This window comes from Mchenga conophoros, linkage group LG10 (genome assembly GCF_057382185.1).
Source record: "Mchenga conophoros isolate Kocher_MC1m ecotype Shallow Benthic linkage group LG10, M_conophoros_male_GT1.1, whole genome shotgun sequence".
Classification (NCBI taxonomy): domain Eukaryota; kingdom Metazoa; phylum Chordata; class Actinopteri; order Cichliformes; family Cichlidae; genus Mchenga; species Mchenga conophoros.
The window spans coordinates 1,052,517-1,065,928 of NC_140535.1; the positions used below are offsets into that span (position 1 = coordinate 1,052,517).

General features: G+C 43.7%; 1 protein-coding gene across 10 annotated transcripts in view; it reads left to right on the forward strand.

Moving 5' to 3' along the window:
• Positions 1 to 13,412, forward strand: part of amot (angiomotin) — a 43,477-nt gene that overhangs the window by 14,008 nt on the left and 16,057 nt on the right. For all 10 annotated transcript variants that reach the window (XM_085288047.1, XM_085288041.1, XM_085288042.1 and 7 more), the window contains 4 exons: positions 1,227 to 1,848; positions 2,188 to 2,332; positions 5,379 to 5,471; positions 8,266 to 8,411. In XM_085288047.1, coding sequence (XP_085144173.1) covers positions 1,227 to 1,848; positions 2,188 to 2,332; positions 5,379 to 5,471; positions 8,266 to 8,411 — 1,006 coding nt within the window. The remainder of the gene's footprint in view (positions 1 to 1,226; positions 1,849 to 2,187; positions 2,333 to 5,378; positions 5,472 to 8,265; positions 8,412 to 13,412) is intronic.

Consider the following 13,412-nt stretch of genomic DNA (forward strand, 5'->3'; position numbering starts at 1 on the left):
GCTGCCATATTGTGCCATCGGCCCCTCTGGCCAACACCAGCAGGCGGTAGGTGAAGAGTCTTGCCCAAGGACACAACAAGCAGGACAGAGAGAGCTGGGGATTGAACCGGCAACCTTCCGGTTACAGATGAGCGTCCCAATCCTCTGAGCCTGTGTGTGTTTGTATGTGTGCATTCATACACTTTGTCTCTACCTCTATCCGAGTCCTTCCTTCCTTCCTTCCTTTAGCACAACACTCTACTCAGCTGTTAAATGGATCAGAAACCTCTAGTTTGGGATTATTCAGCACTCCTATGCTAACCATGCAGCTGTGCTTTCAATTCCACGGCTAAACTAAAGTCAAATAAACAATTATCAGCCGGTAAAAAACAAGATTTTAGTTTTCATCGGGGTAAAAATTCTCCAAGCAGAAGGTAGAAAAACAAAAACCGACCCTGGTTTCTTGGATGCAAAGACGGATCCTGTTGGGCCTGTTTAGCACTTACCTCAGAGCAAACTGGATTTAAACAGTCATGAATACAACCAGATTTTAATTGTCAGGGCAGGACGTGCTACGACATGACCTGCTGTGGTCTGATGTCATTCCTTTGAAGACAAAAGATATTTTCTGAACAAACTCAGCTGAAGCTGGTGTGTTCCCATGTTACTCAGAAACAAGTCACACATCACCCAAGCAGACAAACCAATGAATCAGACAGGACACGTGATAAAAAGCCTTAGTCTGTATGTAAATGCAACTAGTGTGCATGCTGGGGGAAATTATTATTTGACCTCCTGCTGAAATTTGAAGTTTGCTCACTTACAAAGAAGAAACGGTCTCAACCACAAATCTCAATGCAGTGAATTCGTCCTGTAGCCTTAAACAGCAACATGTTTCTACCTCTGTGTGTGACTGTGGGGACTTTCTGCTGCTGCAAACATGGCAGGTGTGTGTGTGTGTGTGTGTGTGTGTGTGTGTGTGTGTGTGTGTGTGTGTGTGAGTGACACAGGTTAAATGTGAGCTTTTGTGTGGTCAGCTAGACTAGAAAGGCGCTGTTTGTTTACTGTTTGTTTACTGTTAAAATGTGATTGGAGCAAATCATTTGGGCTCAAATGAAAATGAAAAAAAGGTCAATAAAATAGCTGTGGACACATGCTGTGTCTGTTTCAGCGAACTGTATGCTAATAAATGTTCAACAGTGTGCAAAAACAACTGACTTACAGATGTGTAACCATGCTTTCTGCAGGTCCAGTAAGGAAGGCTTAGTTCACACCCAGCGACCCCTTCAACAGCACAGTCCCACCTCCTCTGTCACCTCAGTGGGCTCTTTATCGCGCACTCAGTCCTCAATCCTTAGCAACATCCTTAGTGCCTCCCACTCCTCTCATCCTTCCTTCCCTCATCAGCAACCCCAGAACCAGGGAGAGCCCTTACTCACGGCGGTCCCTCGTAGTCCACATAGTACCGGCTCCCACCAGTTGGCAGAGTCTTTTACCTCAGGGTCGCTTCACCCACCACAGAGGAGTCATGGTTTTTGTCCAGATCCCTATGGCTCCACACCAAGGATGCACCATCATCATCAGCAGCAGCAGCCTCCCCATCTGTATCATCATCATCATCATCAGCAGCAGCAGCAGCAGCATCATCATCATCAGCAGCAGCAGCCGCCATTCCAAGGACCTTCCCAACCGCAGCTGTCGGTCCATTCTGGACCTTTCCCCCTTTCACAGTCCTACACTCACCTGCAGGGGGAGCCCTTTGCAATGATGGCCCGTGCCCAGCAGATGGTAGATACACTGACAGACGAAAACAGGATGTTGAGGCAGGAAATGGAGTCCTGTCGCGAGAAAGTCACTAAATTACACAAGGTAAGAAGTTTAGCAGTCATCTGTTTAGATACATGTGCAGACAGTGTTGCCCACTAAGTTTCAGATGTTAGTGTTCAACATGACCTTTGACCTGTTTGAAACCAGAGTACTCCTTCAAACCTGATGCTGACACGTTCAGCCTAACAGCAAGACAAGTGCAGCACTGTGTGAAGAAGAAGATGTTTTTGGTTATAATCTGTTTTCTTCATGCGTTCCTGAACAGTTTGGTTGAAATGTGTTTCAAAGCGCTAACAGACAATAGAACAGTGGTGTTGTTGGTAAGGCCAGTTTGGACCAGTAACTGGTATACAGTTTCACTCTTTCTGTATCTGTGAACAGCTGGAAATGGAGATCCAGCTGGTCTCAGAGGCCTATGAAAACCTGGCAAAGTCTTCCTCCAAGAGGGAGGCCCTGGAGAAAACTATGAGGAACAAGTTGGAGCTGGAGGTGCGCCGGCTGCACGACTTCAACAGAGACCTCAGAGGTGAGAAACAGTGAAGAACATGACCAACATTCCTCAAATGACTTCAAATGTAATGATGACCTGTAACAGCTGTACCCCGTCTCAGCTCCCAGCGTTTACAGAAATACGGGATCGGTTGGATGGACTTGGATCTGTCCCCAAAAGGACAGATGAATCCAGTAAAGGGGGGCTAGCTGTACCATTCACTGGGGTAGCCAAACGAATGGTACAGCCTTATAACGCTTTGCTTTAGTGATCAGTGAGGTTAAGGTGTCACTGGAAAGGTTCCTACAGAGGGGACGTCTAATCCAGCAAAATAATCTACAATTTCTTTTTCATCCACCAGTTCAGACGGGTCATGCTGAGTTTTAAAGCAGTGTAGAAATTTTGACATTTTGCTACCTTAACTGTGTCCTATGTTATTGTCTGTTCTCTCTGCAGTCCTGGATTTCTTTTTTTTTGTTAAACACGCCATTTTCCATAATGTTCGTCTGTTTATTTTGATGCATAGTTAAATAAATAGCATTATGGTCAGATATGTCTGCTGTTCCCATTTTACTGCCACCACCATGCTTTGGTGGGTGTGCGTCCCTCTGCAGAGCCCCGTCTCTTTTATAAGAATGATTTATTATTTCTCTATTTTGTTTAAAGCTTGTTGTGTCCTCGATATTGTTAAAGTCGTATTCCAGTCCACATCAGGAATTTCCGTCACACTTGGTGGTAATCTTGTCAAATGTGTGTCCCCCTCTGGAGGTGCATACACACGAGCTACTGTGACACTCTTTCCTTTCGCAGTTGCATATCTGCCTTCTTGATCCTCATCTTCCTCAATCTTTTCAACATTAACATTGCTTGATATCAGGGTAGTTGCACCTCCTCTCCTGCTATTCTTATGTGAGCTGAAGATGGAATTTGTATATCCAAACCTTTTTGACATGTTTCATGTAGAAATATCACCTGTGTCCTGTCTCTTCCATAAGGAGAGGATCCTAATTGTCCACTGCCTTTACTCCTGCTGTTGGTGCCGCTTCTCTCTTCTAATGAATTGAAGCGGCTGTGACATTGCGTGTTGTATAGCAATGGTGGCAAAAATGCCGACTGTGGAGCTGAGCGAAGCGCTCACCGAGTGGAGAAGTAATCAAAACTGTGCAGCTTGAGGCTGGCTTCATGTGCGGTGCTGTATACACGGCCTGGTCCTCTCAGTGGATTCATATTCTTGTGTAGGGTGTTTGAAAACGTCCCTTCCTCTTCTTCCCCAACTCCAAAAAGTCAGGTACTGTCCCTCCTCGATCAGCTTGTTTTGAATACGGTGAGCGCTCCGCTCAGCTCCACAGTCGCGCCCTCATTTCCCCACCTGTGGCCACTCTCTCTGATACTCCTTTCATTTCTTCAGTTGTTTTGTCCAGTTTGTTGCCCATTTCTTGGTGTAGAGAATTAATATCCTTTTGTAGACTGTCGTGATCCTCTTTCAGTTCCGACCTGAGTGATTCTGTAGCGCTCACCAAATCATTCGGGGCTCCAGGGTTCGTGTTAGCTTGCGTTGCAACATTGCTAGCTTTTGCTGATGAGTTGTTTATGTCTCGGGCGAATTTGGTGTTTTGGGCATATTTGTGTTTTGTCAGTCTCCTGCATTTCCTTCCCCACTATTTAACTCTAGAAGAATTGCCTATAAACAAATTTTTATATCTCCATGTAACCTTATATATTTTAAAATTAAATAATGAAACATCCTAACCGAAAATGGATTTAGCTACATTCTGGACAGTGTTTCCAGAATGCAGTAGCTAGCGAGCTGATTGGAGACCGTTACAGCCAATCAGAATATTTGCATCCAAGTCTGTAATTGGTTGGTTTTGTGGCACACTTATGACGGTGTACGGAGAGTTGAGCGTGCAGGGAGCAGAGATCTGAGCAAGCGCAAATACCAACAACTGAGCGAGAGCGGCTGTTATTGTGTGTGTGGATAATAGCAAACACTGGAATTAGGGCAGGGTGACATGACCAAAAATATTTATCACGATATACATTTGAAAATTTGCGATAACGATATAACTGACGATATAATTGACACTATACTAATATATTTTCACTTAAACAAGCAGCTGTTTTTTATGTGCATTAAAGTTATGTAAAAATGTAACAGTGCATTGACAGTTTAACCAAAAGGCATTTCCAGTGGAAACTGGCCGACATATCCTCAGCATAACCATGTATAACATCCACACAACTTAAAAAGAGGTTATACACACACAATACGGTAACATTATGTTGAAGCACAGTACGTATCACTCCGCGAGGCTCCGCCTACGATAGCCGTAATGCTCCCACAATCCATCGAGCGGTGCGGCTTCGTAGCTCAGCAAAGTCGTACTGAAACATTTGACAGATTTTCGAGCGCCGTGCACATAAAATCGTTTCGAGGTCAGTAAACACGACCAGAGTTCATACATAAGGCACACGGGATTATAAGGGGCTCTGTCGACTTTCAGAGAAATCAAAGGATTGATTTTAAGTGCGCCGTATTTTCCAAACAACACGGTAATAACGACGGCCCGCTAGCATGCGCTACCAAAAATAGTGCTTTGTTGTGTATCTGACGGACCAAAGCTAAACCAGTTCCACCAGTGAAGCTGCAGCATTTTTACAAACCAGTTCAGGTTCATCGTTTCATTCAACGATCCACTTTCGCCCTTCTTATTCTCCGTCGCCGCCATGCTTTTTCCTTCCATGTGCGTAGGTAAACAAAGGCACTGCGCATGTGCGTTTTACCCATACTCTATCGCCATATTTCATTTTCTTATCGTTGCCCAACATTACACCGGTATTACCGTGGACGGTATGATATGGCCCAGCCCTAACTGGAATACATTTCTTGCATTGAGACATTAAACTTTTCTTCCCTCCAAATAATTTTTTGCGTGTTGTTGGTTTTTTTCTTTTGGTTTTTTACATGCGCTCAGAATAGAGGCACAATGATAACGCCATACCAGTGTCATTGAAATGCATTGTGCTGTATGTGTGTATACCCAGGCACCAAGATTTTGTGTTATGTGCTGTTGTTTTTAAGAGCGCATGGAAACCGCTAATAAGCAGCTCGCTGCTAAGGAGTGTGACGGCTCGGAGGACAACCGCAAAACCATCTCCCAGCTCCTGACACAGAGTAAGTGCCACACATAGACAGCATCAAACCAACAACCTTCCTGAGGAATAATGACGAGTTATTATTATTATTTTCTAATATAACACCTGTCAGCAGAATGCAGGCTATTAGAGGATGATGCACATCACTGTTGCCTGTTGGTGTCCACATGGAAACTAAGCAGACAATAGTTTTGTCAACTCTTTTATGTCGGGACGACTTGCTTGTTGAGCTGGACAGACTGTGTCTGACACTCAGCTGTTCTATGTAGGTGAGCCTCTCAGATTATTTTCTGTCATCAACCTGTATCAGTAAGTTTTTTCATTAAACAGTCCAAATGAAGGGCCGTAACCTGCGGACCCTCGCTGGTAGGGATGGGTACCGGTGTTCTGACATAAACGGTAGTAACCAGACCGAAAAGCAGCGCACATTTCGGTGCTTTATTTCGGTGCTTTTTTTTCCTGAGCTGTGATACACTTTAGATTCTAGCCAATCATTTTACGTTTCCAAGGATAGTAGGCGGGGCCAGGTACGTACGTTCTGTTAGAGCAGAGCTACAGATTAAAAATGTCCAAGGCGAAGCGGTCAAAAGTCTGGCTGTACTTCACAGCAAAAGATGCAAACTCAGCAGCAACAAGTGCTTTAAGCTGATACTGTGATACTGTCAAAGGAGGTAACACCAAGAATCCGATGAAACACCTGGCGACGCATAGCGTTTTTTTTAAAAGCCCAGAAATGCGCCGTATTTGATAGCTTGCTGCGAGACCTCACACCGAGCACATCTACTGCGGGTGGGTTGCCTGTTATGCAACATCCCCCAAAAACATGAAGAGGAGAGTCCTGGCCCCTAGCCCTGCCAGTGTAGCAGAAATGATGAGGATGATGATGCAGCAGCAGCCGTTCTTCTCTGCGTGAGTAGCTAATTTACGTTGAGTAGGCTAACCACGTTATTACATTAATGCATGTAAGGTGAACTAGCAAACATCATCATAGCTACATGCGGCTGTCTTCTTGTTTGATGGCAGATACTCCCTTCACCCTGGACAAAAAGGCTAAAATGACCAAAGAAAAAGTGGAAAACAGTTAAACATGAGAGGTTTAGGACAAAGTTGGTGTTTTTTCCATTGTTTAAGCACTGCTTCCAGCCAACAGTGATACCATATATGCCCCATAGCTGCAGAAAAGGCTAACATTGTTATCTTTTTACAAAAAACAGCTGAACATGAGAGGTTTTTGGACCAATTTTGTGTTCTCCATTCTTTAAGCACCGGTTTGAGCACCGTTTGAGCACCGGCACCGTTTCAAAAGTACCGATTTGGCACCGGTATCGGATAAAACCTAAACGATACCCATCCCTACTCGCTGGTGGTCAAACCATCAGCATGTCCCCGATGTGAAAGCAGTGTTTTACACTTCATCGGTGCCACAAACACACTCAGCTTTCACTCATTCGACATTATCTTTAGCAGTCCATGGAGCTCACACGGCAATGCTGCAAGTCACCAGGTTTTAATGGCAGCCACCTTCAATCATCTCATAAAGGACTCGCATTAAATAAAAGAGGTCCAGTCTACTCCAGCTGAGATGATTAACAGGCAGCACAAGAATCACAGCACACAGTGCTGAAAGTCTCAGAACTGTTACAGCATTCCCGGCGTTCCCTGTTTGGATATTAAAAAGTAGAGCGAGGTGATTATTCGGGGCAGAAACTCGACCTGCTAAGTTTTTATTTTGTTTTTTACTTTTGGGGTTTCTGGACTCACAATTAACTTCAAAATAATTAAGAACATGATACAAACTGTGAAATTCAACCTGGCACATCAGAGACAGCCTCACAAATTCTGTGAACCTTCCTCATTTTATCGGTTGTCTAACTGTCAGGAAGCAGTTTGTGTGTAAAGTGTTATTATTCTTGTTTGGGACGTTATGTGGACTTCATTTAAAGCGCGTTTGTCTGAGACCTGTCAGGTTTCGCGCTGACAGGGTTCATATCAAAGTGTGTCGAGCCTTTCTTTCTGACAAATACACTGACATCACTCCTTTGTGTGAAGTTGAGAAATGTGTGTTGTTCCTGTTTTGTTGTGAAACCGTCCCTTTCATGCTGTACTGAATCAGCCCCTTATCTGTGGGAGGGGCTTGCTATTGCTGTGCCTGCCTCGGTTGGGGCGTATCCGAACACAGAGACAACGACGGACGTGCAAAAGTAGTGACTCCTGTTCACTTTACTCGGGTTTGTTGGGTTTCTCTGTGGACGAGCCAGCAAACACTGTCAGCTGACAGATGTGCGCTTGGAGCCTGGCGCTCACTGACTACGTTTCTAGTGGACGCTTGAACGTGTTCGTTAGACTCACATGTTGCGTTTGACTCACATGTTGCGTTTTCTCAGTGCTTGACGGTGCATCCTTAAAGTTCGTGTGATCATCATAGCAACAACACCAACGATCACTCATAAGGAAGCTTCTGGAAACTTCAGTGCTGTCGCCTCACTTGGTGAAGCTGTGAAACAGAGTTCAGCTGATCAGAGGACAGTGCACGCTCTAACCAGTCGTATCATGTCAGGAGTTTATCTTAAGCTGGATGGTTTTCTTGTCATAACAAAGAAAGAAAGTGATAATTACAACGAGTTATCATTTTATATAAGATTATACAAATATAAAATGTACATAAGATGTTGGGCTGATCCATGTTTGACATAATTGTGTTTAGTGTGGCATCAAATGTTAACTGTCAGTCATTTATGTGTCATTGAGTGTGTATCTGAGGTCTGCTGTGGTGAGGACAGTGTTCAGTGTTTCATGTCCTTCTGTGCGCTCAGACAAAGAGACGCTGCGTGAGAAGGAGAAGCTGGAGATGGAGCTGAACGCACTGCGCTCGACCACGGAGGACCAGAGAAGGCACATCGAGATCAGAGACCAGGCGCTGAACAACGCCCAGGCCAAAGTCGTCAAGTTGGAGGAGGAGGTGTGGCCTTTTTGACTACGCTGCTTTCATTGACTTAGACGCATTACATTTATAGATGTTGAGTAAACACTTTTCTAGGGCTGTGTATGAAGATTACACACTTAACAACACACACATATGACATGTAAGTTTAGTGGTGCAGATCAGCCTTTAATTACTTTCTGAGAAAAACAACTCCAAGAGTACAATGAGGCACAGCTTCTACAGGAAATCCTTCACGTTGCCATTAGATCAGTGCGAGGAGATAAATAAATGTACAGACTGATGTTCCTGTTTGCTTCTGATGTGGCAGACGCAGTTTGTCATTTATAAATGTAAACGTTAGGATTGTCCTCTGGGAATGAGTTTCTATGCCGATCAGAGTGGAATTATTTCTATTGATGAAATGGATCAGCCTACAGATGTAACTGATCTGTTCCTGATAGGTTTACTAAGCTGGTGGCGCTGTCACTTGGTGTTCGCTCGCTCTGTGGTAGAGTATCACTTCCTGTTCCTGCTCAAACACGGTGGTGTTTCTGAGTAGCTTATTTGCTTAGCGATTTAATTAACAACTTTTAAATACATTCTTCTTTCATAGTATAATCTTCACGTGCTTCCTCCGAAGCACACTTTCTGTGTACTCACTACCTAATTTATAGCCAAAGTATTCACTCACTGTCTCTGTACTGTCTCGCTAGCTTAGCTTAGCTCGTAGCCGACTCATTAGCACCATGGCTACTTCACCTGTCCCTCCTGCACTTTCTTGCTCATTGTGTCAGATGTTTAGTTACTCCTCGGCCTCCTTTAGCAGTAATGATATCTGTAACAAATGTAGCATATTTGCAGCGCTGGAGGCCAGGATTACTGAATTGGAGACTCGGCTTCGCACCCTTCATTCACCCGTAGCTAGCCAGGCCCCTGTAGCTGGTGCAGCCGAAAATAGCGTAGGCCCCGCTAGCTGTTCCCCGGCAGACCCCAAGCAGCTGGGGAATCAGGGCGGCTGGGTCACGGTGAGGAGGAAGCATAGTCCTAAACAGAAGCCCCAGGTACACCACCAACCCGTTCATGTGTCTAACCGTTTTTCCCCACTCGGCGACACACCCGCCGGGGGTCAAACTCTGGTAATTGGCGATTCTGTTCTCAGACATGTGAAGCTAGAGACACCGGCAACCATAGTCAATTGTCTTCCAGGGGCCAGAGCAGGCGACATTGAAGGAAATTTAAAACTGCTGGCTAAGGGTAAACGTAAATTCAGTAAAATCATAATTCACGTCGGCAGTAATGACACCCGGTTACGCCAATCGGAGGTCACTAAAATCAATATTGAATCGGTGTGCAACTTTGCCAAAACAATGTCGGACTCTGTAGTTTTCTCTGGTCCCCTCCCCAATCAGACCAGGAGTGACATGTTTAGCCGCATGTTCTCCTTAAATTGCTGGCTGTCTGAGTGGTGTCCCAGAAACGATGTGGGCTTCATAGATAATTGGCAAACCTTCTGGAGGAAACCTGGTCTTGTTAGGAGAGACGGCATCCATCCCACTTTGGATGGAGCAGCTCTCATTTCTAGAAATATGGACAAATTTATTAAACCCCCCAAAATATGACTATCCAGAGTTGGGACCAGGAAGCAGAGTTGCAGTCTTACACGCTTCTCTGCAGCTTCTCTCCTCCTGCTACCCCCCCAAAAACCCATCTCCATAGAGACTGTGTCAGCTTCCAAAAAGACAAAAAACAAACTAAAAACCAGCAACAAACAACTTAAACATAAACAATCACAAAGAAAGAACAATACAGTATCCACATCTGAACCAAAGAGTAAAACAGTGAAATGTGGATTATTAAATATTAGGTCTCTCTCCTCCAAGTCTCTGTTAGTACATGACTTAATAATTGATCAACAAATTGATTTACTCTGCCTTACAGAAACCTGGTTGCAGCAGGATGATTATGTTAGTTTAAATGAATCAACACCCCCGAGCCATTCTAACTACCAGAAATCTCGAAGCACAGGCCGAGGGGGCGGTGTGGGAGCAATTTTTCACACCAGCCTATTAATTAATGAAAGACCAAGACAGACTTTTAATTCATTTGAAAGCCTGATGCTTAACATTGTCCACCCCAGCTGTGAAACTCAGAAACCAGTCTTACTTGTTATCATCTATCGTCCACCTGGGCCTTACACAGAGTTTCTGTCTGATTTCTCAGACTTTATATCTAATTTAGTTCTGAGCTCAGATAAAATAATTATTGTGGGTGATTTTAACATCCATGTAGATGCTAAAAATGACAGCCTCAACATGGCATTTAATCTGTTATTAGACTCAATTGGTTTCTCTCAAAATGTAAAAGAACCCACCCACCACTTTAATCACACTCTAGATCTTGTTTTAACATATGGCATCGAACCTGAACATTTAACAGTGTTTCCTGAAAACCCTCTCCTGTCTGATCATTTCCTGATAACATTTACTTTTACAATAATTGATTACACAGCGGTGAAGAGTAGACTTTATCAAAGTAGATGTCTTTCTGAAAGCACTGTAACTAAGTTTAAGAATATAATCCACCCACTGTTATCATCTCCAATGCCCTGTACCAACACAGAGCAAAGCAGCTATCTGAACGCTACCCCAACAGAGGTCGATTATCTTGTTAATAATTTCACCTCCTCACTACGTACGACTCTGGATACTGTAGCTCCTGTGAAAACTAAGGCCTCAAATCAGAAGTACCTGACTCCGTGGTATAATTCTGAAACACGTACCCTAAAGCAGATGACTCGTAATCTGGAGAGGAAATGGCGTGTCACAAATCTAGAGGATCATCATTTAGCCTGGAGAAATAGTTTGCTGCTTTATAAGAAAGCCCTCCGCAAAGCCAGAACATCTTACTATTCATCACTGATTGAAGAAAATAAGAACAACCCTAGGTTTCTCTTCAGCACTGTAGCCAGGCTGACAAAAAGTCAGAGCTCTTTTGAGCCAACCATCCCTTTAACGTTAACTAGTAATGACTTCATGAACTTCTTCACAAATAAAATTTTTATCATTAGAGAAAAAATTACCAATAATCATCCCACAGATGTAATATTATCTACAGCTACTCTTAGTACCATTGATATTAAGTTAGACTCTTTTTCTCCAATTGATCTTTCTGAGTTAACTTCAATAATTACTTCCTCCAAACCATCAACGTGTCTTTTAGACCCCATTCCTACAAAACTGCTCAAAGAAGTCCTGCCATTAATTAATTCTTCGATCTTAAATATGATCAACCTATCTCTAATAATCGGCTATGTACCACAGGCCTTCAAGCTGGCTGTAGTTAAACCTTTACTCAAAAAGCCATCTCTAGACCCAGCAGTCTTAGCTAATTATAGGCCAATCTCCAACCTTCCTTTCATATCAAAAATCCTTGAAAGAGTAGTTGTCAAACAGCTAACAGATCATCTGCAGAGGTTTATTTGAAGAGTTTCAGTCAGGTTTCAGAGCTCAGCACAGCACAGAAACAGCTTTAGTGAAGGTTACAAATGATCTTCTTATGGCCTCTGACAGTGGACTCATCTCTGTGCTTGTCCTGCTAGACCTCAGTGCAGCGTTCGATACTGTTGATCATAATATCCTATTAGAGCGATTAGAACATGCTGTAGGTATTACAAGTACTGCGCTGCAGTGGTTTGTATCATATCTATCTAATAGACTCCAATTCGTGCATGTAAATGGAGAGTCCTCTTCACACACTGAGGTTAATTATGGAGTTCCACAGGGTTCAGTGCTAGGACCAATTCTGTTTACATTATACATGCTTCCCTTAGGCAGTATCATTAGAAGACATAGCATACATTTTCACTGCTATGCAGATGACACCCAGCTCTATCTGTCCATGAAGCCAGATAACACACACCAATTAGTTAAACTGCAGGAATGTCTTAAAGACATAAAGACCTGGATGGCCGCTAACTTTCTGCTTCTTAATTCAGATAAAACGGAGGTTATTGTACTCGGCCCTGAAAATCTTAGAAATATGGTATCTAATCAGATTCTTACTCTGGATGGCATTACCTTGGCCTCCAGTAACGCGGTGAGGAACCTTGGAGTCATTTTTGACCAGGACATGTCCTTCAACGCACATATTAAACAAATATGTAAGACTGCTTTCTTCCATTTGCGCAACATCTCTAAAATTAGAAATATCCTGTCTCAGAGTGACGCTGAAAAACTAGTTCATGCATTTATTACTTCCAGGCTGGACTACTGTAATTCATTATTATCAGGATGTCCAAAAAACTCACTGAAAAGCCTTCAGCTAATCCAAAATGCTGCAGCAAGAGTCCTGACAGGGACTAGAAAGAGAGAGCATATTTCTCCTGTTTTGGCTTCCCTTCATTGGCTTCCTGTTAAATCCAGAATTGAATTCAAAATCCTGCTCCTCACATACAAGGTCTTAAATAATCAGGCCCCATCTTATCTTAATGACCTTGTAGTACCATATCACCCTATTAGAGCGCTCCGCTCTCGCTCTGCAGGCCTACTTGTTGTTCCTAGAGTATTTAAAAGTAGAATGGGAGGGAGAGCCTTCAGTTTTCAGGCCCCTCTTCTGTGGAACCAGCTTCCAGTTTGGATTCGGGAGACAGACACTATCTCTACTTTTAAGATTAGGCTTAAAACTTTCCTTTTTTCTAAAGCATATAGTTAGGGCTGGACCAGGTGACCCTGAATCCTCCCTTTGTTATGCTGCAATAGATGTAGGCTGCCGGGGGATTCCCATGATGCATTGAGTTTTTCCTTTCCAGTCACCTTTCTCACTCACTATGTATTAATAGACCTCTCTGCATTGAATCATATCTGTTATTAACCTCTGTCTCTCTTCCACAGCATGTCTTTATCCTGTCTTCCTTCTCTCACCCCAACCGGTCGCAGCAGATGGCCGCCCCTCCCTGAGCCTGGTTCTGCCGGAGGTTTCTTCCTGTTAAAAGGGAGTTTTTCCTTCCCACTGTCGCCAAAGTGCTTGCTCATAGGGGGT